The sequence below is a fragment of the Cnephaeus nilssonii genome (assembly GCF_951640355.1).
Source record: "Cnephaeus nilssonii genome assembly, chromosome: 19".
In the NCBI taxonomy this organism is placed as follows: domain Eukaryota; kingdom Metazoa; phylum Chordata; class Mammalia; order Chiroptera; family Vespertilionidae; genus Cnephaeus; species Cnephaeus nilssonii.
Window position 1 is genome coordinate 34,532,907 of NC_137090.1, and position 27,572 is coordinate 34,560,478.

Genomic DNA, 27,572 nt, shown 5'->3' on the forward strand with positions numbered 1-27,572 from the left:
CAGAGGAGACGTCCTCATCCACCTAACTAACATCTATCTGTCCTCTGCCCCCTTATCAGCATGGACTCCAGGGGCTCCTCTTCCCTGAAGCTCCATGAGTGAGGGGTGGGGATCCGGGGTGCACTCCTCCTCCCACACCCGGCAGCGAGGCCGGGGTGAGGGCTCAGATCCCGCCTCCCAGGTTGGAGCAGCCACCAGCCTCCCCCCAGGACCCTTCCCTAGCCCCCTGCCTGCCCCCTGAGCCTCTCTCCTGCAGCTGGGCAGGGCAGAACCGGGCAGTTCGATTGCACAGGGCAGTCCCTCCAGCCGCGGGTACCGAGGAGGAAACTGAGGCCCAGGCTGTCCCTGGTCTTCCAGTAAGTTCTCATAAAAGCCAGACTTTCTTTTTTTTTAAATCTTTTTTTTTTATTGATTTCTAGAGCAAGAGAAAGAAAGAGAGAGAAACATCCATGATCTGCCTCCTGCACACCCCCTGCTGGGGATGGAGCCCACAAACCAGGCATGTGCCCTGACTGGAATCGAGCCAGTGACCTTTCAGTGCATGGGATGATGCTCAGCCAACTGAGCCACACCAGCCAGGGTGTAAAAGCCAGACTTTTATGGGTTTCTCTCTCCTAATTGAGTCCGCTCTCCGCCTTCCTCGCTGCTCTAAAACCCTCCCCTCCACACGTCCGGCACAAGCTGCAGAGAAAGGAATATTGGTTAAGGGCTAGTAGACCGGCATAGTTAGCTCTGTGACCTTTTCTCAGCTGCTTTTTCTCTAAAATATATTTTTATTTATTTCAGAGAGGAAGGGAGAAGGAGAGAGAGAGAGAGAGAGACATCAATGATGAGAGAGAATCATTGATCAGCTGCCCCCTGCATGCCCCCTACTGGGGATCAAGCCTGCAACCTAGGCATGTGCCCTGACCAGGAATCAAACTGTGACCTCTTGGTTCATAGGTCGACGCTCAACCCCTGAGCCACACCGGCCGGCTGGGCTTTTCTCAGCTTCTTAACCTCCCTTTCTCTTCTGTGCACCAGAAGAAACAATGATTAGATTTAAGAACGGGACAGAATACCCTGTGGGTGGTCACAGAGTTGTTTTGGCTAAAGTTTTAAAAAACAAAGAAAAGAAATTGCCCTCAAATGGGTCAGAGGACAGATAGATGTTAGTTTGGGGCCCCCTTACCAGTGATCCCCAAACTCTAGGAAGTGATTCAAAGAGTTAAAGTGGGATTCATCCCCTAGAGCAGTGGTTCTCAACCTTTCTAATGCCGCGACCCTTTAATACAGTTCCTCATGTTGTGGTGACGCCAAACCATAAAATTATTTTCGTTGCTACTTCATAACTGTAATTTTGCTACTGTTATCAATTGTAATGTAAATATCTGTGTTTTCCGGTGGTCTTAGGCTCTACAGCAGCGGTTCTCAACCTGTGGGTCGACTCACTAGCAGGGTCGCCTAAGACCATCGGAAAACACAGATATTTACATTACAATTGATAACAGTAGCAAAATTACAGTTATGAAGTAGCAACGAAAATAATTTTATGGTTGGGGGTCACCACAACATGAGGAACTGTATTAAAGGGTCTCGGCATTAGGAAGGTTGAGACCCACTGCTCTAGAGAGTCCTTTGGGGTGCTTTGTTCGGGGCGATGCGGACTGGCTGCGTCTCTCACTGTGCTGGCTGCTGTTTCCTCCTGGTGTCCCCACCTGTGCCACCAGAAGGAGGTGAAGGTTTGAGCACAGAGCACAGAGCACAGGATCCCTCCTTGCTTCCCGCCTCCTCCCCTGCCCAGCTCCACGCCCTTTTGGTTCAGAAGCTTCTGTAGAAGAGGGGCTTCCCATCCTGAGGTTCCTGGCTTGCCCCTCCCTCCGAGGTCACCCCCTGCCCCGGTGGGGATGCCTGGCAGAGAGGGGCGGGCACTCCAAACCCAGGGCGCCCAGCTGCCCCGGGATGGGCAGGAAGGCCCTGAGCCTTCCAGTCCTGGGAGCAGTGGCCTGAGATGTGGCGGCCCCTGCAGGCAGAAGCAGGAGCTGCAGCATCTGTGAGGCAATGACAGGTCGACACAGCCTCTCCAGCCGGAGAGACCCCACTTCCATTCCTTAAAGCTCCAGAATACGGTAGCCCGCCCCCCCCCGCCCCCGCTTATCTGTGGGTTTACTTGCTGTGGTTTCAGTTAGCTGCCGCCTGAAAATATTAAATGGGAAATTCCTGGAACAAGCAATTCCCGTTACAGATGATGCGCCGTTCCGAGGAGCATAATGGCATCTGGTGCCATCCTGCTCTGTCCTGGCTGGGATGTCAATCACCCCGTTGTGTCGTGTATCCGTGCTGTTTATTCACTTCGTGAGTGTCTCGTTGTCACATCCACTGTCACAGTATCGCGGTGCTTCTGTCCAAGTAACCCTTATTTTACGTACTGATGACTCCAGAGCACAACATTATTGTGTTTAATCTCTTACTGTGCCTAATTTATGAATTAAACTGTATCATAGGTATTGTACGTGCATCCACTGGAGGTCTTGGAACATATGCCCCGCGGATAAGGGGGGCCCACTTTATTTTTAATCCTATATAATAAAGAGGTAATATGCAAATTGACCCTCATGCCCTCACAAAAGATGGCCACCCCCATGTGGTCAAAGATGGCCACCACAGATGGCCAGTAGGGGAGGGCAGTTGGGGGCAATCAGGCCTGCAGGGGAAGGCAGTTGGGGGCGACTGGGCCTGCAGGAGAGGGGGATAGCTGAGGGGGACCAGGCCTGCAGGGGAGGGCAGTTGAGAGCAACTGGGCCTGCAGGAGAGGGCAGTTGCGGGAGGAGACCAGTCCTACAGGGGAGGGCAGTTGCGGGGGACCAGGCTGACAGGGGAGGGCAGTTGGGGGCAACCGGGCTGGCAGGGGAGGACAGTTGGGGGCAACTGGGCCAGCAGGGGAGCAGTTAGGCTTCGATCAGGCTGGCAGGGGAGGGGTTAGGGGGTGATCAGGCTGGCAGGCAGGTGAGCAGTTGGGAGTCAGCAGTCCCGGATTGTGAGAGAGATGTCTGACTGCTGGTTTAGGCCCGATCCCAGGGATCGGGCCTAAACCGGCAGTTGGACATCCCCTGAGGAGTCCCAGATTGGAGAGGGTGCAGGCTGGGCTGAGGGACACACCCCCTCCCATGCACGAATTTCGTGCACCGGGCCTCTAGTGTAATAATAATAAAGAATCAGGGCCACTGAGTTGTAGTATGTTTTAAATGTTTACTTGGAACAGGGTAATGCTTTTGACACCCACACAGCAGTGTGACTGTGCTATTCACAAGATAACAAATTAAAACACAAAACCAACCACAGAGCACTAAAGGCTGGAAGAGGGACCCCTGTTTAAAGTTGTTTGTGTTTTCCTGGATTGTGTGTTAGTCTCATTTGAGAGAAGATCAAGACTTTGCATCTGAGGAGGCCGTTGATGGTGGTGGCACCCCAGCGTGGGCCTGGCCATGGGTTCCATGCGTCTCTCTCCTGAGGTCGTCCACAGTGGGAAGCAGGTGCCTGGATGTGCTTTCTGAGTGGGATAGAGAGACCCCTGCGGTCAAGGTCGTGGACTTGGTCCCTGTGTGGGTCAGGTAGCTGTAGTCTGCACACTGCCCCCTGCTGGTCGTCACAGAAATGGGCGACATTGGTCTGGAACAGACATTTTTCAAACCATGGTCTGGGGGTCCCCAACAGATTGGGAGGTCTACAAGATCAAAACTATTTTCATCATCATCATAAGGCATTTGGTCTCATTGTCTCACAAATGTGAAGAGTCTATTGATATGGTTTCAGATGCCACATTAGAACTAATCTTTAAGGAACAGCCAACTGTTGAGTTTTGGTGCAGTGTGCAAGATTAGCCACAATTGTCTGGAAATATGCCCCCCTTTCCAACCTTGGTACGTATCCGGGAGAGTCTGGATTTCTTTCATGCACTTGAGTAAAACCACATATCGCAAAAGATTGGATGAAAAATCAGATGTGAGCAGCCAGCTGGTTTTTGTTAAGCCACCCATTACACAGATTTGTAAAAATGTAAAACAATGCTTGCTATTTGTCTCACTAAGCGTTTTTGTTTTGAGAATATAGTTGTTTTTTTTAAAAATGTGTGAACATCTAATGGGTTTATTATTTTTATTTTTTTTAAAATTCAACAGCATAAAGAACTTTTCTTTAATATATTTTTTTTATTGAGTTCAGAGAGGAAGGGAGAGATAGAAACATCAATGATGAGAGAGAATCATTGATTGGCTGCCTCCTGCACGCCCCCTACTGGGGATTGAGCCCGCAACCGGGCATGTGCCCTTGACTGGAATCGAACCTGGGACCCTTCAGTCTGTAGGCTGACGCTCTATCCACTGAGCTAAACCAGCTAGGGCGGTTTATTATTTTAAATGAATTTTAAGTGTTTTCTCTGTTTAATATCTAATATTAAAAATATCAATAGATATAGCCCACATCACTTGGAGTCTTCAAGAATTTTTATAACAACTTAATGAGATAATAATTCTCATACCATAAAATTCACGCTTTTAAAGGTGAATTCAGTGGTTTTCGTGTATTCCACAAAGTTGTGCAACCATCACCACTAACTCCAGATCATTTTCATCAAAAAGAACCCGGAACCCCCTAGCAGTCATTCCCCACTCCTTCCCCCCTCCCCCACCCCAGTCCTGACAATTACTAATCTACTTTCTGTCTCTAGATTTGCCTATTCTGAATATTTCATATAAACAGAACCATACAATATGTAGTAGTCTTTTGTGTCTGGCTTCTTTGACTTAGATTAATGTTTTCAAGGTTTATCCATGTTATGGCCAAATAGTATTCCATCTATTTATATATATAAAAGGCTAAGTGACTGGCAAACTGGCCGGTAGGTATGATGCACGCTGACCACCAGGGGGCAGACGCTCAACGCAGGAGCTGCTGAGCGACAGCAACTTTGCAGAGTGCCCTCTCGCACTCCGGCACCTCTCGGGGGATGTTGGACTGCCAATTTCTGCCCGTTCCCCGCAGGCCAGGCCAAGGGACCCCACCTGCCGGAAGGACCCTGCTCACTCCGCAGACGCCCTTTGAGCCCTGGCGCTGCCCCAGGTGCAGCCGGCTGGGGAGGGACTGTGGGAGGTTGGCTCCAGGGAGTGTCCAGCCCTTCTCGCCTAGTCCCTCCCCGCCCCACCCATCTACCTTCTAATTAATTTCCTTTCAATGTGCACGAATCCGTGCACCGGGCCTCTAATTGTATGATAAGCCACATTTTATTATTTTATCAGTTGATTGACCTTTGAATTGGTGCCACTCTTTGGCTATTATGCATAATGCTGCTGTGGACATTCACGCACAAGGTTTTGTGTGGATGTATTTTTCCGTTCTCTTGGGCATATCCCTAGAAGTAGTTTCTGGGTCAGATGGTAGCCCTGTTTAACATTTGAGGAACTGCCAAGACTAATTTCCAGCCTCAGTAATTTTTCAGAGTGTAAAGAAAGAAATCCTGTGACCCTGGCTGGTTAGGCTCAGTGGACAGAGCCTCGGCCTGCAGACTGAAGGATCCCGGGTTCAATCCCGGTCAAGGGCACGTCCCTGGGTTGCAGGCTTGGTCCCTGGCCCTGGTTGGGGCACATGCAGGAGGCAACCCATCGGTGTGTCTCTCTCACATCACATCAGTGTTTAAAAAAAGAAAGAAGCCCTGTGTTTGAGAGCCAGGGATTGGACAGGGGAGTGTGGACAACTCAGCACAGCCTCTTCTTTGTCCTGGGGTTGAGTCCCTCAAAACCGTCTCCGCTCTGTGCTCCTTTCCCCTCTAACCTGTCCTTGGTGGCAAAGAGACAGCCAGTACGCCCAACTGTGGAAGTTAAGCCGCCAGGGAGTTCTGGAGCAGGGTCTCGTCTCTGCAGATTTCGAGGGTGCCCTCTACACCGTGTCCCCCGCAGTTGTGAAGGGAGGCAGCCTGGCTGCAGCTGCCTCTCTCTGCCTCCTTCCTGCGCTGGCACCGTGATCGCTGGCTGTGCGGAATCTCGTGGGGAGCAGCGTCTGTGAGGCCTTGTTAGCAGAGCTGAGGAAGGCAGCTGGCTTCAGCCACCCACGTGCCTGGGCCGCTGCTCCGGACCCCCTCCCCAAAGAGGGGCTGCCTAGCCGTATCCCCCCACCTCTGCCCAGGCCCCTCCTGCGAGGTGATGGGCTAAGTTCGGCAGGCGCTGTACGTGGAGGGAGCAGGGATCGGCCTCCTCCCCGCCCCCCAGGGGTTTGCCAGGCTTTTGAAAGAGGAGTTTGGAGGGAGCAGTGTTTGGCTGGAGGAGTGATTCTGATGGTGAGACTCCAGGTGCCAGGGGCAGCGTACGGGGATAGGTTGGCAGTGCCAATGTGTGGAGCCTGTGGGGCCTGCCTGCCATCTGCACCCCGGCCAGTGACACGCTCTTTCTTTTTGCTCTTCTCCCCCCAGATGTGACTCCCCACGCTGGCTGGGGGCTCCGAGCATGGCCGACACCATCTTCGGCAGCGGCAGCCATCAGTGGGTCTGCCCCAATGACCGGCAGCTCGCCCTGCGAGCCAAGTGAGTACCTTCCCTTCCTTCGCCATCGCGGTTCCCTCCTTTCTTTGGCAAGATTCAGTCCCAGGACCCAGAGAGAGAGGTTTGGAGACAAGTGCCTCTCGATTGAACACCAGGCTCCATGCCCTGAGCGGGGCCCTGAACAGCCATTCCCTCATGTAACCGCCAAGTGGAATTTCTCTCCATTTCTCAGGTGAGGAGAGTGAGCCGGGGCCCTTGCCCAAGGCACTTACCTTGTACCTGGCAGGCCCAGGGCCACACCGGGTCCTCCTGACTCCCGCACCCGTGTTCTTGGTCACCACAGGCTGCAGGGAGCCAGGCCGCCTCCTCCCCTCCTCTGTGAAGAGCATAAGTCCCTGTCACTGCGTCTTCAGCCCTGAGCCCCGGGAGGCGGGAGCCTTGGGTCGCTGGAGGCCCACTTTGTAATTGAGTGCCTGGCACTGACAGGACAGAGTGAATGAGGAGCCGAAACACACACAGCCAGCCTCGGGCGCCCAGCGCTCCTCCACGCTCCTGTCCGTCACGGTCCCTGCGGTTCCGGTGTCCCCTGGGGTCCTGGTTGTCCTGTTGCCTCTCCTCCTGGTGACCCCTCAGCTCCGTGCCTCTCAGACTGCCTCTACCTGCTGTTCCCCTTCGGCTCGAAGATGCCCCTCCTGCCTTCCTGTTTCCTGTCTCTCCAGGGAGTTGGGGGTCCCTGGTGTCGGATAAGCCTAAGCGTCCCCTTCATCTGTCAAACTGTGTCAATTACCAGAGAACAGCATTTCCCAAATGGGACCGAGTTCAAAAAAAAATTTGCAATTAGATATGAGGAGCCTGCAGGGACCCAGAACCGAAACATCAAAGGGGGAGAGAAATTAATCCGAAATGCCCGAGAAGAGCGGAGTCCTGCCTGGTCTGCAGGAATCTTTGCACAACAGTTCATTTGTCCCTCTCACCGGGGTGGCTCAGCCCCCTCAGGGCAAGTGCCAGGGAGGAAACCAGCCCTCGCCCTCTCTCCTGATGCCAGGCAAGATGTGTCCTGCCTGGCGCGATACGAGGAGCCGGGGAGAGCCAGGCTCTGGGGCCAGGGCCCGGGGTGACCCCTGGCCACCCCTCCAGCATTTCCGTCAGTTCTCCCTGACCTTGTCTTGCACTCAGCAGCAGCCAGAGCTGTAGTGGCACCTTTGAAAGGAGCAAATGCTTTTATCTTCTCCCCGGGGTGTGCCGCCATATGCCAGGCTCCTGATAATGCCAGGCTCCTGGTAATGCCAGGCTCCGTAAAGGCCTGGCACAGATCCCCACACCCAGGCCCTGTGCTGAGGGTCCCTCTGGGAAGCCTGGGGAAATTGCCTTTCCTAGCTCTCGCTCGGTCTGTGCTTCTGTCCTCCAGCCACCATCAGTGTGAACCCCGACGGTGTGCCTGGCACTGTTTGCACAGCAGCAAGCAAGACCACCATGGTCTCTTGTCTTCAGGCACTAATGGAGGGGAGTGAGCTCTGTACACACACTTACCCATGTGCTGTGACAGTGGGGGGTGGGGGGTGCTGACTTCATCTGGGAATTGGAGAGGCTTCCCTGAGGGTGTGACACTTGTGTTGATCCTGGAGGGGGGTTAACTGTTAGATGGGAAGATGGGGGAGGGGCTTCTAGAAGAAGGAACGGCATGTGCAAAGGCCCTGGGGTAAAAGGAGCAAGAAGAGGACCTAACAGGAGGCCAGTGTGGAGGGGAATGCAGAGTGAGACGGTGAAGGGTGTAAAAGGAAGGTGGAGAGGTGGGCAGGGGCCTGATGGGGCAGGGCCTGGTCCCCCAGAGACTCACATTCTGGAGGCAGAACGAGGGTCCCAACTTGCCTCAACGTAATGTTTCAGCCTTTAATTGCAAATTTTTTTGAACGCGGTCCCATTTGGGAAATGCTGGCTCTGGTCATTGACAGAGTTTGACAGATGAAGCATAAGCTTATCTGACACCAGGGACCCCCCCCCCCCCCCCACCCAACCTTCTGGAGCTATGCCCAGGCCTTATGAAAACTGTGAACGGACACTTAACCATCTTGGAGGGGATCAGGAAAAGCCTCCTGGTGGAGACCGTGTCCGGAAGATAGGGGTGCGCCGCGGGAAGGGGGCTCAGTGAGAGGGGACGCTCCCCAGGTGCAGGGCACAGTGTGAGCCAAGGCCTGGAGACAGCGTGCAGCCCAGGCCCGGGGAACGGGAGCAGTTGCTGCTCATGCACACCATGTGAGGCCGGGGGGGGGGGGGGGGGCGGGGATGGGGCACCCTCCGGGGGACGTACCGATGGGTGCCTGGCGCCACTGGAGGTTCTTCCCCGGGGGCTGCACCCTGAGTGGCCTCCTTTGCTCTGAGGAGGGGCACCTCGGGGGAACACGATACTCAGTGGCAGCCGTGCCCACAGTGGGAACGGGGCCTGAGGGGACAGGGCTAGGGAGCGGGCAGGAATCAATGAGAACGTAGACGGTCGGGGTTCCGTGGGTGAGCAGACAGAGGTGGGGAAGGAGGTTCGGAGGGTGCCCTGGGGGAGCCGGGCAGGGCCATTGGCAGCCGCTAGATGCTGGACGGGAGCTCCCCTGGCCAGGAGGCCTGCCCACTCCTGACCTGCCTTTAGAAAGTTAGAGGCATCTCACCGTGCCCTGCCTCTTCCCTCCTCTGAGAAATGGGGAGGCCTGCTTTGCAGGCTGACCCGAGGTCCAGTGGGAGGGGTGGTGTCTGCAGGGCCTCGGGCTGGCACTGGGCCCAGGGGGAGCTGGGTAGGAGCTGTGCCCGCTGGGACAGGTGGCGGTACTGGTGCCCTCCCTCCTCTGACTAGTTCAGTTCCGCTTATTTATACGGCCTCCTAACACCCACCTGCAGCCCACCCAGCAGCATGTCCCCAGCACCTGTGAGCCTGGCATCAACAAATGACTAGCTCTTGTCACTTTTAATTAAATAGATGTTTGTGCCGTTGATTGGGCACCTGTCTCCCCAGCACACTCTAGTCTTCACGGCGGTGACTTTGCCGTCTTGTCCATCTCTGTTCCCAGCACCTGGCACAGAATGTCTCCGAGAAGCTGGGACCCAGGGCAGGGCGCGGGGGGCTGGGCCTGCTGCGGCCACCCTCTCCCCATCCAGAGAAACAGGAAGGGTTGGGGTCCTTGCCCTCAGCCCTGGCCACAGCCACAGCAGGTGTCATCTCAGCCCAGGGCAGTGGCGACGGCTGAGCCCCTGAGCCAGGCCCCAGCCCCCCTCTCCTTGCCTGCCCCGGCCACCTCTCCTCTCTTGCAGCTCCATTACCCTCCTGCCCTGGAACCCTGAATTTTCAAAATGCTGTCAATCTCCTTTTATCCTCAAGGTTCATGCTAAACCTCATTACAGTTCTTCCCTATTCCTTACTAAGCGCCAGCTCACCTTCTTCTGTGACGCAGATCTAGGTTTTATTCTTCTCTTGATCATCCTCTAAGCTCCTCCCTCAACACCTCACACACCATGGCTGTGGCCGTGGCCTTCTCCATGTGTACAGCGGGCGCGTTCATGCTCCCGTCCCCCGGGGAGCGGAGATGGTGCTGCCGTCTTTGTGAGTGGGTGGCAGAGCCGGCACTTGGAGCCCGGCAGCTCCCTGTTCGCCGAGCCCCTTGTGCCTGTGGCTACGGCGGGGTGCCGGGGTTTGCACTGGGGTGGCCTCAGGCCCGTGCTGTTCTCTCCCCGAGGCTGCAGACAGGCTGGTCTGTGCACACCTATCAGACCGAGAAGCAGAGGAGGAGCCAGTGCCTCAGCCCAGCCGAGGTGGAGGCCATCCTGCAGGTCATCCAGAGGGCCGAGCGGCTGGACGTCCTGGAGCAGCAGAGGATCGGGTAAGGGCCGCGGGCTGGGCCAGAGCAGCCGGGGAGAGGAGAGCAGGGTGCTCGGTGCCAGACCAGGGGGGCGGCCAGTCCGGCGCCCTCGTCCCAGGGCCGGCTTTTCACCCTGCAGTGAGGACGCGTGGTAACCCAGCCCATCGGAGCCTCGGTGTACCCGCCTGTGAGAGGGGATAGCGGCCGCTGTGTGGGCCCAGGCTGTGGGGGGAGAGTGTGGTGCAGTGCATCGGGGACTGCTCAGCTCTGCACACGGGAGGGCCCGCCGTGGTCCAGCGGCAAGGGGTCTCAGTCGAGGCTGCCCCTGGGTCGTCCCATTTGAGACTCCAACAGGAGACACCCTCCAGCTTGTTCTGAGCTCTTGTCCCGGCCTCGGCCCCGGCCTCAGAGCGGATGACCACACAGTCTCCAAACCGCTTTGAGGGGTCTCTTGCTTATTTCGTTACAAAAGCCGCTCACAGTTCCTGGAAAACCTGAAGAGCACAAGTGGGAGAACACAGCTGCAGAGCGCCTTGTGCTGCTTCTGTTCATCTTTTTCTGCTAAATGTGCGGTCATTTAAAAGGTCGGGCCCGTAGACACACCCGGGTCCAGACAATGAGACCCCGCCGAGACCCTGCCCTCCCGCAGCTCCACGTGCATGGCTGTCACACGGGCCTTTCACCGTCACTGTTACAGGAGGGTTTGGATCGGACAGACTCCCGGTCTCCCTTTCCCCCACCCGACCCGGCTCTGGCCCTGTGCTGCCCCGGGCCCCGCAGGCGCTCCGCAGGCCCCCAGCCGACGATCGGCACCCAGGAGGGTGTGCGGGGAGCGGGGGGGGGGGGGCCGGGGTGGTGTTCCACGTGGGCTCCTCTGCACAGTGGGAAGCACGCGGGCCCGCCCCTCCCTCTGGCTGTGCCCATTGCCCGGCCCCCTCTGCGAGCACTGGGTCTGGCAGGGGCCCAGAACGGCCCAGAAGGCAGTGCCTCGGGTTCATCGTCTCAGAAGGAGGAGGTGGGTGCACCCCGTGTGTTTCGTGAGTTAGGAGGCACGGGGTCGTACCGGCCGGGGGTCCCCGAGAACAAGCGGGTCAGGCCAGGGCTGATGCCGGCTTTGCTCCAGAGGCCCTGTAGGCGCGGGTAAGGGACAGCGACCCCGTGGCGGTCCGGAGTGCTTGCTAGAGGGCAAGGGGGAGAGGCAGTCTCCTGCCCAGCCTGCTCTCCCTCGGCTCCAGGCAGAGTCTGGGAGCAGATCGAGTTGCCGTGGGAGTCCACACCCAGGCCCCACCTCCTAAGAGCTGTGTGACCCTGGCAAGTGACTTCCCATCGCTGAACCTCAGTCTTCTCATCTTTAAAATGGGGCAAATAGCATCTTCCTCACTGCGGGGGTGTGGAGGGAGTGACAGCGAGAGGAGACGGTGTCACCGTACTCTGTCCTTCCTTCATTCAAGAATGTTCGCTGCGTGTCCGCCGGGCACTGGCGACGCCGCTGCCAGCAAAACGGAAGTGGCTGCCAGTTCCCAGGCCGCAGCGTTGCTGACAAGTTGTCATGGAACGGGTCACAGGGGGCCGAGGGCTGTGGCACCCCGAGGGGGCACCTACCCCAGGCTCAGAGGGTTCCGGGAAGCCTCCTGGGCACTCAGCACCAGAGGTTCAAAGACGGGCTCTTTTTCTCTCTTTCTCCCCCTGCTTCACCCGCCCCGTCGCTCAAACCAGAGGCCTCGTGCCGTCCTGGGTCTCTCTGACCGCCCCTCACCCCCAGGCCATCGAGGCTGCCTCTGAAATACAGCCCATCCCAGCCTCCATCCCCCTTCCCTGGACTCCCACCACCTGCTGCTGGCTTCCTCACCCCCCACCCCCCACCCCACCCCCACCCCTGTAATCCTGAGTGAGCTTTTTAAAATGTCACTCGGGTCAAATCACTCCTCTGCTTAAAACTCCTCCGTGGCTTCACGTTGATCTGAGAGAATAATCCAAACTCCGTGTTGTGACCGACAGAACCATGTAATCCGCCTTCCTCGCCCCTCCCGCCTGCTTTCATCCCAGGCTCCCTCCCGTGTGCTCGGAGCACAGCCACCCTGGCCTTCTGATCGTCCTGACACCGGGCCCCTCCTCGCCAGGAACGCTCCAGGCTCCCCCTCTGCCTCGGGCTTTCCCGCCCCTGCTCTCCACACGGTTTAGTCCTTGTCATCCTTCAGCTCTCAGCTGGGATGTCCGGAGAGAGGCCCCACTCATCACCTCTAACATGCCCCTGACCCTCGGAGTCTCCCTCCCCCGCCCACGCACTTCACTTCAGAACGCTTTCCTCTCGGGAGGCAGTTGGCCTGTTCCCCTGTGTCTGGACTTTCTCCCTTTTTTTGAGCATAAGTTCCGTGAGAGCAGGGACCAGGTCTGCCTCTGGCCTGTTTGCTACAATAGTCCCAGCACCCAGCGCCTCCTAGGTGCTCAGTTAGTATTGGCGAGCAAGTGAATGAGTAGGGGTTCTAGCCAGGGAAAGAGGTGAGGCAGGGACCAGTGTCCCAGGTGAGGGAACAGCACAGGCGGCCTGTGTCGTGTGGGGCCCTGTGGCAGCTGAGCCCGGGCAGCGGTCGGGATGGAGACGGGAAGTACCTCCCATCGGACTGTGTCCTGTGCTGCAGGCGGCTGGTGGAGCGGCTGGACACCATGAGGCGCAACGTGATGGGGAACGGCCTGTCGCAGTGTCTGCTCTGCGGAGAGGGGCTGGGCTACCTGGGCAGCTCGTCGGTGTTCTGCAAAGACTGCAGGAAGGTAAGGCCCTGCTCCGGCCCTGCCACTCTGGCTGCCCAGCCTGGACCAGTTCTGGTGCCGGTCCAGCTCTGTGGCTTTGCATCCTGGTTCCCAGGAGTGTGTGTGTGTGTGTGTGTGTGTGTGTGCGCGCGCGCGTGCATGTGTGTGTATGTGTAGGCACATGGCACCCTATGCTTCTTGGCGGGAGGGATTGGAGCCTGAAGGTCAGATGGCCTGGCTGCTAGGACCAGCCCTGGGGCGTGGACCTCTGGGCCTCACAGGCCCAGGTGTGGATGCAGCTCCCCTACTAGCCACATGACCTCAGAAAACTTGTTTAACCATGTGTTGTATCATCGTCCTGATCTGCAAAATAGGGATAATCATACTACGTACCTTATAGAGTCATGCGGATTAAATACTATATGCCAAACTCTTAAAACCTTGTATGGCACATTAAGTACTCAGTAAGCGTTACTGGTTTTTATTAAGTAAATACAACTCTCCTCCGAGCCAAGTCGTATGCTAGGATTGCACTTCCTGTTCTGTCGGTCTGCTCTTTCAGCCGGTTGTGGGCTAACTCTGGGTTAGGGGAATCCGAAGGACACGTGTCCACAACAGTCATTTCCCTCAGGTCCTGATGGTCAGAGTGATGCTGACCATAGCGGGACCAAGGTTTCCAGGACCAAGAGCAATCGGGAGGGCTGCCTGGAGGCGCTGGCTCCTGAAGCCTTCTGAGAGGCCGAGAGTAGAGTTAAGGGCATCCCGGGCGCGGGAGAGCAGCACAGCAAAGACGTGGAGCTGGAAATGGGCTGGGCAAGCCCTGGCTGTGAGGATGCAGGCCCGCGGGCAGGGAGGAGTGGACTGAAAGAACAAGCAGCACAGGACGTGACATCCTATTTGACTTAGGAACAGGGGGAACTTGGAGGAGGGACGGAGGCCAGGTCATGGGGCCTTGAAGAGATGGGGCAGAGCTGAGATCTCTGTGGGAGATGGGCCTGTTAGAAGGAAGAGCTCTCTGAGCAGAGTGGGCAGGTCCAGGGCCCCTGGGAGATGATCAGAGATGTCACTCAGACACCCTGCAGCCGTCTGCCAGGCCCAGGTCACAGGAGAGCCCCCGGCCAAGCTTTAGCCCTTACAGGGCCACTGGTGTCTGGGAGGGGAGGACCCTGTCATCCATTCTCTCATCCAACAAATACGTCCTGGACGCCTCCTGGTGCCGGCACGGGGGTGCGGGGTGGAGACAGACCCCGGCCTCTGGGACTGTGGGTAATTCTTTACCGATGTGATTGGGTTACAGAGGCAGCCCTGGGGGCCTGAGAGCTCTAACAGGACACTGGCCTATCGGGGGGGCTCAGGGTCCCTCTACTCTGGGTTCACCAGTTACTGGGGCGCTTCTATTTATTTCCATCTCCACTTCCTGCCTCCTCACCTTTTGCAGTGGCGGGCAGCGTGTCCTGGAGGCGTGTGGCCGTGGGCGGGTTGCTGGGGCCCTCTGACCTGGGGCGTGTCCAGATCCAGGCCTGGGGCAGGTCTGCGGGGCCCCTGGCCACACGGAGGGAGGCGTCTCCGGCAGGAGCCCTGGCGGCTTTCAGCTGCCACACGCTAACGAGTCTGGAGTCTGCGGTGGAACCCTTGATGCGGGCACTTGTGGCAGCCACCCCTCAGTAATTGGGCCCGCACGCCCCGGCTGCCTGCCCTCATTAGGGGGGGCTGTGGTGGGAAGGGAGGGGCGGCTGGTTAATTAGAGAGGCCTGGCACTCCTAATTGCTCAGGATCTGAGTCAGCCCGCTTGCGGTTTAATTGCGAGTCGGGTTTCACCAGAGATGGGAGCGGGGGCAGGGCTGCAGGAAAGCCCCCCCAAGCCCTGGATGGTGCTGTCACCGAGCAAGGGAAGCAATAGGATTTTATCAACCTTTTGATGAAACTCTTGCAATTAAGACATGCTGGAATTGGCTTCTGGCAGGGGCACGACGAAACCCATCCATGTCCCCCCTCCCCTTCCAAACCCAGTGCTCGGTGCCTCTGTCCCTCGGGGGTGGCCTCAAGAGCAGCAGCAGCCTTGAGCAATAGTTGCTTCGTCCGCGCCGCCTCCAGACTGGCCTCGCCGTGCCCCCGTCCTCCTCAGCCTAATCAGATGGAGGAGACGTGAGCTTGTGCCTCGTTACCAGGATGGATTTTTTCATTCAGCTACTGATGTTTCCTAAATTCCCGGAAAAGGTCACTTACTTCGCCTGCCCCGAGGGCCTGCTCTGGCCGCTGTGTCTCCCAGGCTGCACGGCAAGGTTTGCCGTGGCTGCTGGTGCAGGATCGGAGGACGGGAGCAGGCACCACGCAGCACCCCGGACACGTGCCTGCTCGGGATCGGACGCTCAGAACGTCTCCATTAGGCACGCTGCTTTCCTGCTGCTCCGGTGCCTGCCGTGTGACTTTCTTCCCCAGAGGCGCTTCTTTCTGGCCACGTGGAGCAGTCCAGAGGCCAGTCTGTCCACCCTGTCATGCCGCTGCCCTTCAGCGTAAAGTCAAAGGCAGCTGCAGAGCTGCCGAGAGCCAGGGTGGGCTTGGGGAACCTTGAGACCCTCTGGTGGCAAATCCCAGGGCTTCCTGGGGACCAGCCTTATGGCCATTCCATGAGAACCGGTGACACCAGAGCGATGTGTGGGTGGTCTTTCCCCATTGGGAGCCGGAGTGGGGTTCTTGGGGTACCCCTGGAATGAGGATTTCCAGAGGCCCCCATGGAGGATGAGATACGGCAGAAAGCATTCTTTCCAAGGAATTGCATCCCTTCAATAAAGCTAAAAGCGACACCAGACTCCAGCGTTGCAGCACCAGACTCGTCACGGCCCATTAGTCATTGTGTGTGGGGCCCACGTGGTGGTGGGCCGTGTGGGCGAATGTAGGGGAGCAGGAGCGTGAGAGCCCCACAAGCCAGGAGTCAATCAGGAGGAACCTAGAGCGTGAGAGCGCACGCCTTCGTTGTAGAGACGGGGCCCCTTTTTCCTGCCGAGGGCCATGTGGACATTTACAGCATCATTCGCGGGCCACACAGAATTATCAGCTTAAAAAGTAGCCTGCTGTATTGGGTCAAACATTTCTTTTCTTTTTTTATTTTATTACTTTTTATTGATTTCACAGAGAGAGAGAGAGAGAAACATCAATGATGAGAGAGAATCATGGATCGGCTGCCGCCTGCATGCCCCCTACTGGGGATGGAGCCTGCAATCCGGGCATTTGCCCTGACCGGGAATCGAACCCTGACCGGGAATCGAACCCTGACCTCCTGGTTCATGGGTTGACGCTCAAGCAGTGAGCCACACCGGCCGGGCCAAACATTTCATTAACGCACCCCTCATACCTTGGCAGGGACAGACCAAATGATTTCGTGGGCCTTACACGGCCCGCAGGCCAGATGTTCCCACCCTGGTTTAGGGAATTCAATATTCCAAATTTTGCCCCCTTGCAGTGGCCACGCCCATTCTGGCCCATAACCTGTTCTCAGGTGTGACGGACAGTAAGCACCTTCCCTAGGTCACCCCAACTTTCCTGGGTGTCTGTCTCCCACCCGTCCAGCCCCCGCCCCCAGCAGCCTGCTGGGAGTAGACGGGAGGCCCCCTGGGGGAGTGTGAGGCTGCAGCTTCACGGCAGAGCTGCCCACATGACAGGCCTGTGAGGTTTACTTCCCTTTGCTCCCTCTGTTAGGAACAGCTAGGGTAACCACCATGGCATCTCCGGCAGCCCTCCGGAGACCCGGTCACTTAGCCTGCCTGCGTGCCACAACCTGCCCGCCAGGCGCTCCCCGCTGTGACAGCGTGTAGTGCAGCGGGCGGAGGGCTGCAGGAGCCGGGCATGGAGTGGCCCCAGGCAGAGGGCGCCGGCCGCCACCCTAGACTGTGTGAGCTGGGCCTGGAGGGTGGAGACCCAGGTGCCTAGGGAGGGCAGTGCAGGAGCAGGCACGGCTCTGTAGAGGCAGGGGGACAGCGGAGCGCAGGGATGGGGGCATTTGGCATAGCGAATGGTTTGGGGATGTGGGGGAGTCGGGAGTTGGCCGGGAGAGGGAGGCGGGCCGAGGAGGGTGGAGTGAATGAAGTGAGGCTAAGAAGTGTCCTATAGGCAGCAGAGCCATCGAAAAAAGGGGTTCTATTCAGGAAGCAAGTGGGTCTCTGGGGAGGTCAGGTCCGGAGGCAGACCTGGAGCGGGACTGCGTGTTGGGGCGAGAGGGCCTATTGGATGCTCTAAAACAGGAAGCTACGTTGTACTCCAGAGGCTCAGCCGCGTCAGCTTTAGCTCTCAGCTGCGGCCGCTGCCGCTCCCTGACCTGTGGGGGGCCAGTGCAGGCCCGAGGAGCAGGCTCTGGGGCGTAGACGGAGCCTGGTGTGTTGTTATTTTAAAGCAATGGCAGGTTTGCTTTCCAAGTCTCTCTGTCTCAGGCTGGGATTGAGTCCGTGTCCTCTTAGCAGGGGGACGCCAGTGTGGGGGTTGGCTTGTGCTCCTGGGACGCCCCTTGGTGTCTGATGTTTCTGTGATGCCGTATACCCTTTATAGCCCCCAGGAGGGAGGCAGGCAAAAGACAGTGATTAAACCCATTTTCCAGGTGGAGAAACTGAGGCTCTGAGAGAGAACTTGCTCCCGGTGGCATAGCCAGGGCCTCACATCTCAATTCAGAACTTTGCTCCCTCTTTGGGGGGTAAAAAGAGCTGAAGACTCATAGGAGACACGCCCCCCCTCAAAGGAAGGTGATATTTGGTGCCAGCTTGCCAACTGGGTGCGAAGGCCATTGACTGAGTGCCTCTAACACTGGAGAAGGGGTCGTGGGCCCTCGTGCTGACCGCCCACAGGAGTGTGTGGCCCCCTGGCCGCCCCGGAAGCAAACCTCCCCACAGAGGTTTGTCGCACCCCCAGGATGCTTGGCGGAGCCTGGACACATCTGGGGGGTTGCAAGGCGTTTGTGTTTGCTGAGTCGTGGATGAGAGTCACTGGAGGCCCCTCATCGAGGGAGCAAAACGGTCTATAGGCCTGGGTGGGGGTCGGGCTCCTTCCTGAGACAGCTGACTGGCGCCCCCTCGGGCCCCTTGCCACCGGAGCTTCGTGTCCCTTCCGCCTGAGTCTGGTCATCGTGCATTCGAGAGAACGCAGGCGGCAGGAAGCAGTGTTGGCAAATCCGTTTAGCAGCTGTTACCAGGAACGGTAATTCTGTGCAGCCTCTCGTCCTCTGTTGTGGTAAATAGCAGATAATGACATTTCCAGGCCGCGGTGTGGCCGGCTGCTGCTCACGCGGGCCTCGCCTCACCTCACTGCTGCGTCCTGCAAGCTGCCACACCGCGGAGGGCCTGCCATTCGTCATTGCTCTCCAAGCGCCCGCCTCTCCTGCCGCTGCCTTCCCAGCGCGGCCCTGTGCTGTTGGCGGGCCCTAGCTTGGGGTGGATGGAGCCTGCCTTCTGTCCCCCGAGGGTGGGGGTGGGCAGCAGGTGCCTCCTGCTGCTGGGGCCGCTGGGAGGGGCAGGGAAGGGGGAGCCAGCTTCTCTTCGGAGGCTGCCCTTAGCCCCGGCCTCCAAACCAAGAAAGAACCAGGCCTCTCTCTGACGCAGCTTAGGGCAGTGGTCGGCAAACTGCGGCTCTTTGGCCCCTTGAGTTTTTAGCAAAGGCCCGCTTAGGAGTACCCTAATTAAGTTAATAACAATGTACCTATAGTTTAAGTTTAAAAAATTTGGCTCTCAAAAGAAATTTCAATCGTTGTACTGTTGATATTTGGCTCTGTTGACTAATGAGTTTGCCGACCCCTGGCTTAGGGGATCTTCCCTCGCTCCCTCACGAATGCTTCCCTCGCCCTTGTCATCCGCCTTCTGTGGGGGGGTGACTCTCCCAGATTACAGATGGAGAAACTGAGGCTGGGCCAGATTATGATCTGCCGGGCCTTCCAGAGCCCCCTCTGCCCAGGAAGCACCTCTGCCGTGCTGAGTTTCCAGGTGCAGACAGGCGTGGGCTTCGGCCCTCCAGCGAGCGAGGCCTGAGCGCCTGGGGCCACTGCACGGCCTCCCCACCAGCTCCCGGCTGCCCGCAGGGGAGTCCCATGAGCCTTCCAGCTCATTCCCTGCGCCTCTGCTTGTTCATCTTGCTCAAGTGCGGCTTGATCAGGGCGCTCTGCCCACCCCTGAAGTCTTCAGTGGCTCCCACTGCCCGCAGAATGAAGTCTGACCGCCTCCACGCGGCGTCCAGGGCTCCCAGTCCATCCCCTGGGCACAGGCTGCTGACTTCAGCAGCGTAAATGAACCTCCCGGGCTGGGAGTTCGGGGGCCTGAGGGTCAGGCCCGACTGCACCTGCCCGACCATCACCGCTCTCCTCGGAGTCGGCTCCTGCACATCGCCAGGGTCCCTAATTGCTCGTTAGTGCTGCCGCTGCTGGAATGTTCAGGAGCCTGAGGGTGTTTGTCTAGGCTGCTGAATTTTTCAAATAAAAAAAGCCATTCCAATGACAGGTATTTGCTGGCTTTGAGGATAATGGGCTGTGTCCCAGGCCCCCGAGGGGGCGTGGGGAAGGGAGAGGGTATTTTCACACACACTGACCTTCCAAGAGTTATGATGACCCTGGAAGTCAGCGAAGACAGTGCCGACCTCTGGAGCAGCTGCTGAGAGCTGATGTGTCCCCGGCTGAGCTGGTAGGGGCTGAGCTGGGGGCGGGGGGTGGGGGAAGGGGCCCAGCGGGGTCTGTGCAGTCACTGGAGAGTCAACGTCAGTAGGATGCAATCAGCACTCCTCTCTGGACGCTCACTGTGGGAGCACACGGGGGGGAGGGGGGAGTAACTAGCGCTTGGGGTGGGAGTGGGGGTCAAGGAGGGAGTCACGGAGGAGAATACGTTTGCATTATTCCTGAGGGATACATAGAAGCTCCCTAGCCATGAGGCACAGCCTGGGCAAAAGCATGGAGGCATGGGAATCCCTAGAGTGTTGGGAGCAGACAGTGATGCTTGACGGGCACCATGGGCTTGGCGAGGCCGCCGAGCGAGGTGGGGGCCAAGGCCTTCTGTGTGCATCCGTGTTCGTGTCTTTCCACCCTCAGCCTGTGAGCCTTACCGCGCGCTCGCTGAGTCCGGGGCCTGGCCGCAGCAGGGCCGTAGGAAGTGTTTGCTGGATGCTCTCGGCATCATCGGCCCCGACCTGCAGTGAAGTCGCTGCCCACCAGACTCTAGGGGGAGGGGTGGCGGAAGGACAACGGAGCTCCTGTCTCGCCTTCCGGCCAGCAGGGCTGTGACTTCAGTGTCTCTGAGGTCAGGTAGAGACCCCGGGCACACGCCCTAGGACTGTCGAATTTCAGAGCTAGCGTCTTCGCGGCAGAGCCGGCCCGGGGGTCCTGGCATGTCCAGTGCTGACCACAGCCAGCGCCTCCCCTCCACGCTGGGGCTTCGTGGCAGCCCCCGAGGAGCCAGCCGCCCTTGCAGCCATTCGCCCCGGGGTTGCTGAGTGGGGCAGGGCATCATCAGGACCCTGGATGTGAGGATGAAACAACCCCAAAGGATCGAGGGGCTGTCCCTCTGAGAAGCAGGCTCCTTTAACAGAGGCTGGACCAGGGGACTGCGGGTGGCAAGTCCTCTGTGGGAGGCCCCGCTCCAGGGCCCCGGGAAGCAGAGGTGGGTTATGCAACCAGGGCCGGGCTGGGCAGGCTGCAGCTGGCGCTGTCTGGCCGGCAGTTCCCTGTGTTCATGCTCCCGGCGTGGCCGGCGTCAGTCTCGGAAAGGGAGCTGCCGCTTATCTTCAGGCCAGCATTGTTTCCGGCTCGTGGGGGGGGTCACAGCGAGTGTGGGTGAGAGGTCAGATCGGGACGTGGACCCCAGTCCGCCCTCCACTGACTGCCCTTGTGTGACCCGGGACCAATGACCTAAGCTATCTGCCCCGTCTCGCCTTGTTAAGTGAATAATCCGTGTCAGGCGCGCCTGCTGAGCCCCGCACACGGCGTGTTACGTAAGCCCTTGTTTTTATTGTTATGGACCTGGGTCTGCACCCCGGCCCTGCCGCCTCCTCGTTACGTGAACTTAGCCAAGCCCCCCAGGCCTTCAACAGCCTCCTCCATGACATTCGGACCGTAAACCCTTCTTCAAGGGGCCGTTGTGAGCGTAAATGAGATGGAATGTGATCATGATAATGTGTGTTGAGCGCTGAGCTTGGTGCCAGGCATGGACGAAGTACTCAATAAACGGTGGCTGTTATCATTGTTATGAGTTGTAACTCTAAGCGAGGAACAAGATGGATGTAAGCCGCTTCCTTCACCCCCGGGGCCTTGCCTGCCCCGACTCCCTCCCAGCCGGGGCAGAGGCGGAGAGCGGCCGGCCGCGTGGGACCTGGCCGTCCCGGGAGACCGCTGGTCCGAGTGTCATCCCTCCGTGATCCTGATGGGGCCGCGTGGACCTGCGGCTGGAAGTCTGGGGGCCGTGCCCAGCGCAGGCCCCGTCACTTCCAGGAGCCCAGGCTGGTGGGCGGGCACAGAAGCCAGGGGTTTCTTCCCTTAGGGCTGGACGGAGCTAAGAAGGGCTCCAGGAGTCTATCCCAGCAGGGGGAGCCCCTCAGGGCGGAGCAGGCCGTGTGCGGGGCTGATGGAAGCTGGACGAGGGTCAAGGGTCGAGGGTCGTGGCGCCCTGGATTGTGTTTGACTCCGTCTGCCACCTATTCTTCCTCCCGAGCAGGGGGGCTCGGGGCCAGGGAGGGGCCTGAGGTGTCTCCTGGCTGGGAGATGCTAGGAGGCTCGTGTTCCAGAGGCCCTGATAGGCCCTCTCAGAGGAGTGGCCAGTTCCAGTGCACGTCGATTTCTACTCACGTAACCGTGGGGAGTCCCCACGCGGCTTCCTGACCTGGAGCTGTGGGGCTCTTCCGCGTCTGGACTTTCAAGACCCAGGCTCCCTTTGGATTGATAAGGGAACTTCCCACATTCTTTTTATTTTAAAAAAAAAATGTTTTTATTGGTTTCAGAGAGAGGGAGAGGGAGAGAGCATCACCAATCAGCTGCCTCCTGCCCGCCCCCTACAGGTGAACTCACAACCCAGGCATGCGCTCTAACCGGGAATCCCGCCCTGCTGACCTCCTGGTGCCGTGGTCGGCAAACTCATTAGCCAGCAGAGCCAAATATCAACAGTACAACGACTGAAATTTCCTCTGAGAGCCAAATTTTTTCAACTTAAACTTCTCCTAACGCCACTTCTTCAAAAGAGACTCGCCCAGGCCGTGGTATTTTTGTGGAAGAGCCACACTCAAGGGGCCAAAGAGCCGCATGTGGCTCGCGAGCCGCCGTTTGCCGACCACGGCATTAAAGCATCAGATATTTTCAAATTAACCGTCTTCAATATTCGTCTCTGCAGCGCAGCGTACATTTTCCTGGCCTCCTTGTACGGAACATTTGAGCACAATTTCATCTTATTTTGGTTGACTGAGCGTCGCCAACATCTCTGTCTGTGTGATGGATGATAATCCTGCCGTGCCCTCGGGGCCTGTCGAGGGTGCGCGGCTGTTCCTCGGTTACTGAATGTTCCCAGACCGCGCCGCCGTTCCTGAGAGGCGTTGGCGTCTGCGTGCCGAGCAGCTCTGTTCCCGGCTCCGCACCCCCTCCCTTCCTCTGATCAGATCAGTTTGGGGACCCCCCCTGTGGAGCGGGGGGTTCTGCGTGAGGGGGGCGGGGACTCACAGTGAGGATGGGAAGGCCCGCCTGGGAGCCGGGCCCGAGCGCAGGTGCACCTCGCCTCGAAGGCCCACGTGCACTTCCTGCCTCTTGGCGGCGGTGTGGGCGGGTGCCGGTGTCACCTGGCTGTGTGCGCTCCAGGGAGGCCAGGGGGCACCCAAGTGGCCGGGATTGTGAGGACGTCAAGGAGGGCGCCCCTCAGACATTAGGATGAGGCTGCATCTCAGGGAGAGGAGTCTGCGCGCAGGGAAAGGACACTGAGCATCCCTTGTTCAGGGTCGCACCCACATGACCTCTCCGGCCCTGCAGGGTGCACCCCAGGGTGGAGGACAGGCACGGAGAGGTCATGTGGAGTGCCACCCTTAACAAAGGATGCTCAGAGTCCTTTCCCTGGTGTGTGGGCCAGCCTGGGGCCACACAACGTACGCTGAGAGGGAGGCCTGCCGGCCAGCAGCCCTGCCACCCCTGAACACCCTACCGGAGTGCAGGCTCTCCCATCACCTCCCCTGCGCCGCCACGTGGGTGTTTCCTGTCTCCCGGTGCCTCGTCTCCTCAGTAACTGGCACATTCTAGGAGGGACCACATCTTGCCTTCTCAACGGCAATAGTGAAAGTAGCTGCTGCTTGTTCATTCATTTATTCTGCAAACGTTCATTGTGCCTGACACTGGGAATAGGAAGGTGGACAGAACAGACCTGGCCTCTGCCCTCGGGGAGCTGACAGCCTGGTAGAGGAAGTGGTGGCAGCCATGAGCCACATGAACGAGGCCAAAATTCCTGACAGCTGAGGACAAAAGGCAAGCGCTTATTATGGAAGCTCCAACCAGGTAGGCAGTCAGGGAGGGCTTCCTTGGAGAAGGGGTGCTTTTGCAGAGGTCTGAAAGTTAATGAAGAGAGAGTGTGACCACGGGCATCCTAGACAGAGAGAGCAGCGCGTGCCAAGATCCTGGGGCAGGAAAAACACAGGGAGGACCAGAGACGGAAGACAGGCCCACCTGGCTGGGGCTGACAGCACCGGGCAGGGGGCGGGGCTGGCGAGGGAGGGTCTAGCCTGAGCAGGCCTCATGCACCATGCGAAAGGGGCTGTCTCCATCCAGAGAGCCACGGGAAGTCTTTGAAAGCTTTTATGCTGGCAGGGATGGGAGAAATAACATGATTAGATTTGCATCTTGAAAAGATCACTCCGGCTGCCATATCGGGAACCAACTGGAGGCTGGCCAAAGTGGGGATGAGGAGACCTGCTGGGGGCCCCGGTGCAGGCGGGCCCTGGAGGTGGCAGCATGGATCGGGGAGGGTGATGGAGGGCCGTTGACAGTCGAGATTTAAAGTTTTTGGAGATGGATTATTTGGGTGGGAATGAGGGAGAGTGAGGATGGAGGATGATTCTGGGTTTTGGCTTGTATGGCTGATGGGTGCTGGCATCCCTACGGATCCAGGCATGTGGGACAGAGCTGTGGTTACTGCCTGCTCTATACCGTGTTCTGTGCTAAGCACTTTCATGAATCATCTGCCTTGATCCTCCCTGCGGTGGCATGAGTCTGCCTGTCACCACTGTTTCACAGACGAAGAAATGAGCCTCAGAGAAGGTTAGTGACACATCTGAGGTTGCATCTAAACGGCCCCAAAGTCTGTGCCCCGTGGGCTATGCCCGGAACCATCCCCTTCCCCGTGTGTGCTCTAGTCTGGGATATATGTTTGCAGAAGGGATGCATGGAATGCCTGAGGCAGGATGGAGGAGATTGTATGTGCCAAGTGACGGCCTGGACTTTTGTCACTTCTGCTCTGAGTGAGGCCCAGAGCTGGACTTGGTTTGTTGGACACTCAGACACAATAGTAGGCTGTGGGAAGCATGAGGCAGCCATGACCACCGACCGGGGAAGCCAGTGCTCACTTGCCCAGGGCAATTCCGCTCAGTGGAAGCCCATCTCAGGCGGGGAAGCAAGTGACCGCCCCCAGGCCCCAGAGCTACCCTTGACACGGCTGTGGAGGGTACCCTTTGCACCGACTTAATGTTACAGCTGGCTCATACTCTCACTGGATTTTTAAAATACTACCTGCTTCATTTTCTTTGTTTTTGCACCTGGGAATAAAGACCAAGCCCGTAGGGGAAAAGGCTCATTATTCTCTTACTGATTGGAGATGTAGTAGTGGAGCAATTATGTATTATTTGAACTGGAGCATGTTATCTTTTTGCTGGCCTGGATTCCCCAGCCAGAGACACGACACAGCTGAGACATGGTGGGATCTGACGTGGGTTCCACCAGTGACAGCAGGCAGCCTGAAACCAGGGCTGTGCATGGGCGAGGAGGGTGTGCCTTCCCATACCACCCCCAACCCCTCAAAGCACCCCACAGGGCAAAGGGAGGAGGGAACATTTGGGAGGTGCCACTCATCCACACACACACACACCCCCAGCATGGGAGCTGACCACCCAGCCTCTTGCGGGCATCTGGCCCCCACCACCTCTGTCCCCAGGCCAAGTGGTCTGTGTGCTGTGGTCTGTGGGTAGAAGACAGCACACAGCTCTGGGCACTCTCTCCCGGTTTCTTTCTCTGTTCCCCACCAGCATGGGTGTTAAACCAATCAGACGATATTTATTGAGGGCATGTGCACACCCATCCTTCGAGCCCGGCTTGAATCCCACTCTGGCAATGCAGCGGGCAGCCACGCAGCCTTGGCAGGCTGACCTGGGTCCGAGCGTTGGGCGCTTCATTGGGGACACATGAGGCCTGGGCCCTGCCTGCCCGCACAGTGCCATGCTGCCCGTGGGCACTCAGCAGGTGATGGTATAGGAATCCGTAAATTGGAAGGCGAGTGGGCGTCAGATGGGGAGGGGTGGGGTGGGGTGAGGCCAAGACAAAAGACAGGCTGAGAATGGCACGCACTGGATCACAGTAGCTGATTGGAAGTGAGGCCTTGTGGGGAGCAGTGGGAACAGGCCAGGGAGGGCAGTGGTGAGTGCCGAGGCCCTGAGACCGAGGCCTGGGTTCGGTGGCCCAGCGCCATCCAGCAGGACTTCCTGCGCTGAAGGGAATGTTCTATTTCTGTGCCATTCGATGTGACGTGTGGCTATTGAGCACTTGAAATATGGTTAGTGTGACCGAGGAGCTGGGCTTTTCCTTTGGTTTAGTTTTAATTAATTTTGATTTAGATAGCCACATGAGGCTGATGGCTGCCCTAGGAGCTGGTGCAGGTCTGGAGGAGAATCATGCACGGTGTCAGAACAGGGCACGAGGGCGTCACCGATGATAGATAATAACTGGCAGGTCTCGAAAGCTTATAACGTGCTGGTCGCTCTTCAGGTGAAGCTCAGTTAACCCTCAAGACGACCCCAGGGGACAAATACGATCCCGTTTTACAGATGAGAACATCCGAGGCTCCGAGAGGCGTTGTGTAGCTTGCCCACGGGCCCACTCAGGCCTGCCTCACTCTGAAGCCTGTGGCCAGAGCACCGAGCTGCAGTGCTTCGGAGCGGGCTCAGGGCAGTGTTTCTGGAAAGCAGAGTCGGTGACAGGGCAGGATAGCATGAGGTGGGGGACCTCAGGAGGACGGGGGGCTCTGAATGACCCAGGTTGAGACGGATGATGATGAGCCCATTTGTAGGGCTTCCGGCGTGCAGAAGCAAAAGAGGGGGCACAGAGAAAGAGCCCTCTCCAAGAACGCGGCCTGCTGGCACCCCGGTCTGGGAGTTCCAGCCCAGAGCTGTGAAACGCGTGTCCGCTGTTTAAGCCACCCAGGCTAGGACTTGTTTTGTTATAGCAGGCCGAGCTGACTGCGACAGGGGCAGAGGCCGCAGCCCCCCCACCTCTGCTGAACGTGTGGGGCAGGGCGGCCACAGCGTGGGAGGGAGGCTGTGGGGAAGCCCATGGAGTGTTGCTGGGGAGGCCGCTGGGCCTGGGGTCCCTGTCTCCCCGGGGAAACCTCTCTCCTTTGAGGAGCGGCCGCCCTCCCTCCAGAGAAATATTGAGGGCGGAGCCAGACTCCCAGAACCAGTGCCCTGGATCTGATGAGCAAGCATATGCGGCTGCACACTCCTCCCCAGCACAGCCTGTCCCAGGTCATGCCGTGTCACCTCTGCCCATTCATTCATTTGCGAATCATCAGCCACACTCCCAGGCACGTGAGCCGGCTCCTTGGACAGCCATGGGCACCAGCTTGGCGCTGGGCAGGGGAGGGCGTTTCCCAGCTCTCTGAGGTCCCGAATCCTGATTGCCCCGACCTAGCGGTGGGGCCTCCGGCGGGCTTCACCATCTCCGAGCCTCCGTGTCCTCAGCGGCATCATGGAGAGCCTGCCTCCCCGCTCCTTCCTACTTTGGTGCTTGGCACACGCAATTGCTCAGGCAACGGTAGCGGCCCGTCCCGTGTTCTCTCCTTGTTCCCGGCACCGTTGTCTCAGTGGGAGGGGCAGAGCACCGTGTGCTTGGAGGGCGACTGGCACCGAACCCTATAAGCATGTAGAAAACTCAACAGGAAAATCTCACCTCTTAAAGGGCCACACTCCTTCCCAGGAGGACGGGGGGGCTCTGAGTGATCCAGGATGAGATAGATGATGATGCACCATTTGTTTGTTCCGGGTAGGGAGAATTCGAAGGAAAACCGCCAGCCGGCTTCAGCACCTCCGTCCTCTCTCCTTACCCCTGGGGGGTGGGGCCTGTGTGTATTTCCACCTTATGGGCTCCTGGGGGCCTGTCCTAGAGGGAGAAGGGCTGGGGTGAGCACTGGGAGGGATATCGAGAGGCAGTCCTAGTGGAGAAGAGGGAATTTCACATCAGGTCACGGGTGGTGGCCCAGGGCTCCAGGGGGCGGGCCGCTGTGCCCCAGCCT

The 27,572-nt window shown here is 58.1% G+C and overlaps 1 protein-coding gene across 8 annotated transcripts in view; it reads left to right on the plus strand.

Moving 5' to 3' along the window:
• Positions 1-27,572, plus strand: part of RPH3AL (rabphilin 3A like (without C2 domains)) — a 126,002-nt gene that overhangs the window by 49,836 nt on the left and 48,594 nt on the right. For all 8 annotated transcript variants that reach the window (XM_079797371.1, XM_079797368.1, XM_079797367.1 and 5 more), the window contains exons 2-4: positions 6,440-6,550; positions 10,225-10,368; positions 12,987-13,116. In XM_079797371.1, the coding sequence (XP_079653497.1) occupies positions 6,474-6,550; positions 10,225-10,368; positions 12,987-13,116 (351 nt within the window). In that variant the 5' untranslated portion in view covers positions 6,440-6,473. The remainder of the gene's footprint in view (positions 1-6,439; positions 6,551-10,224; positions 10,369-12,986; positions 13,117-27,572) is intronic.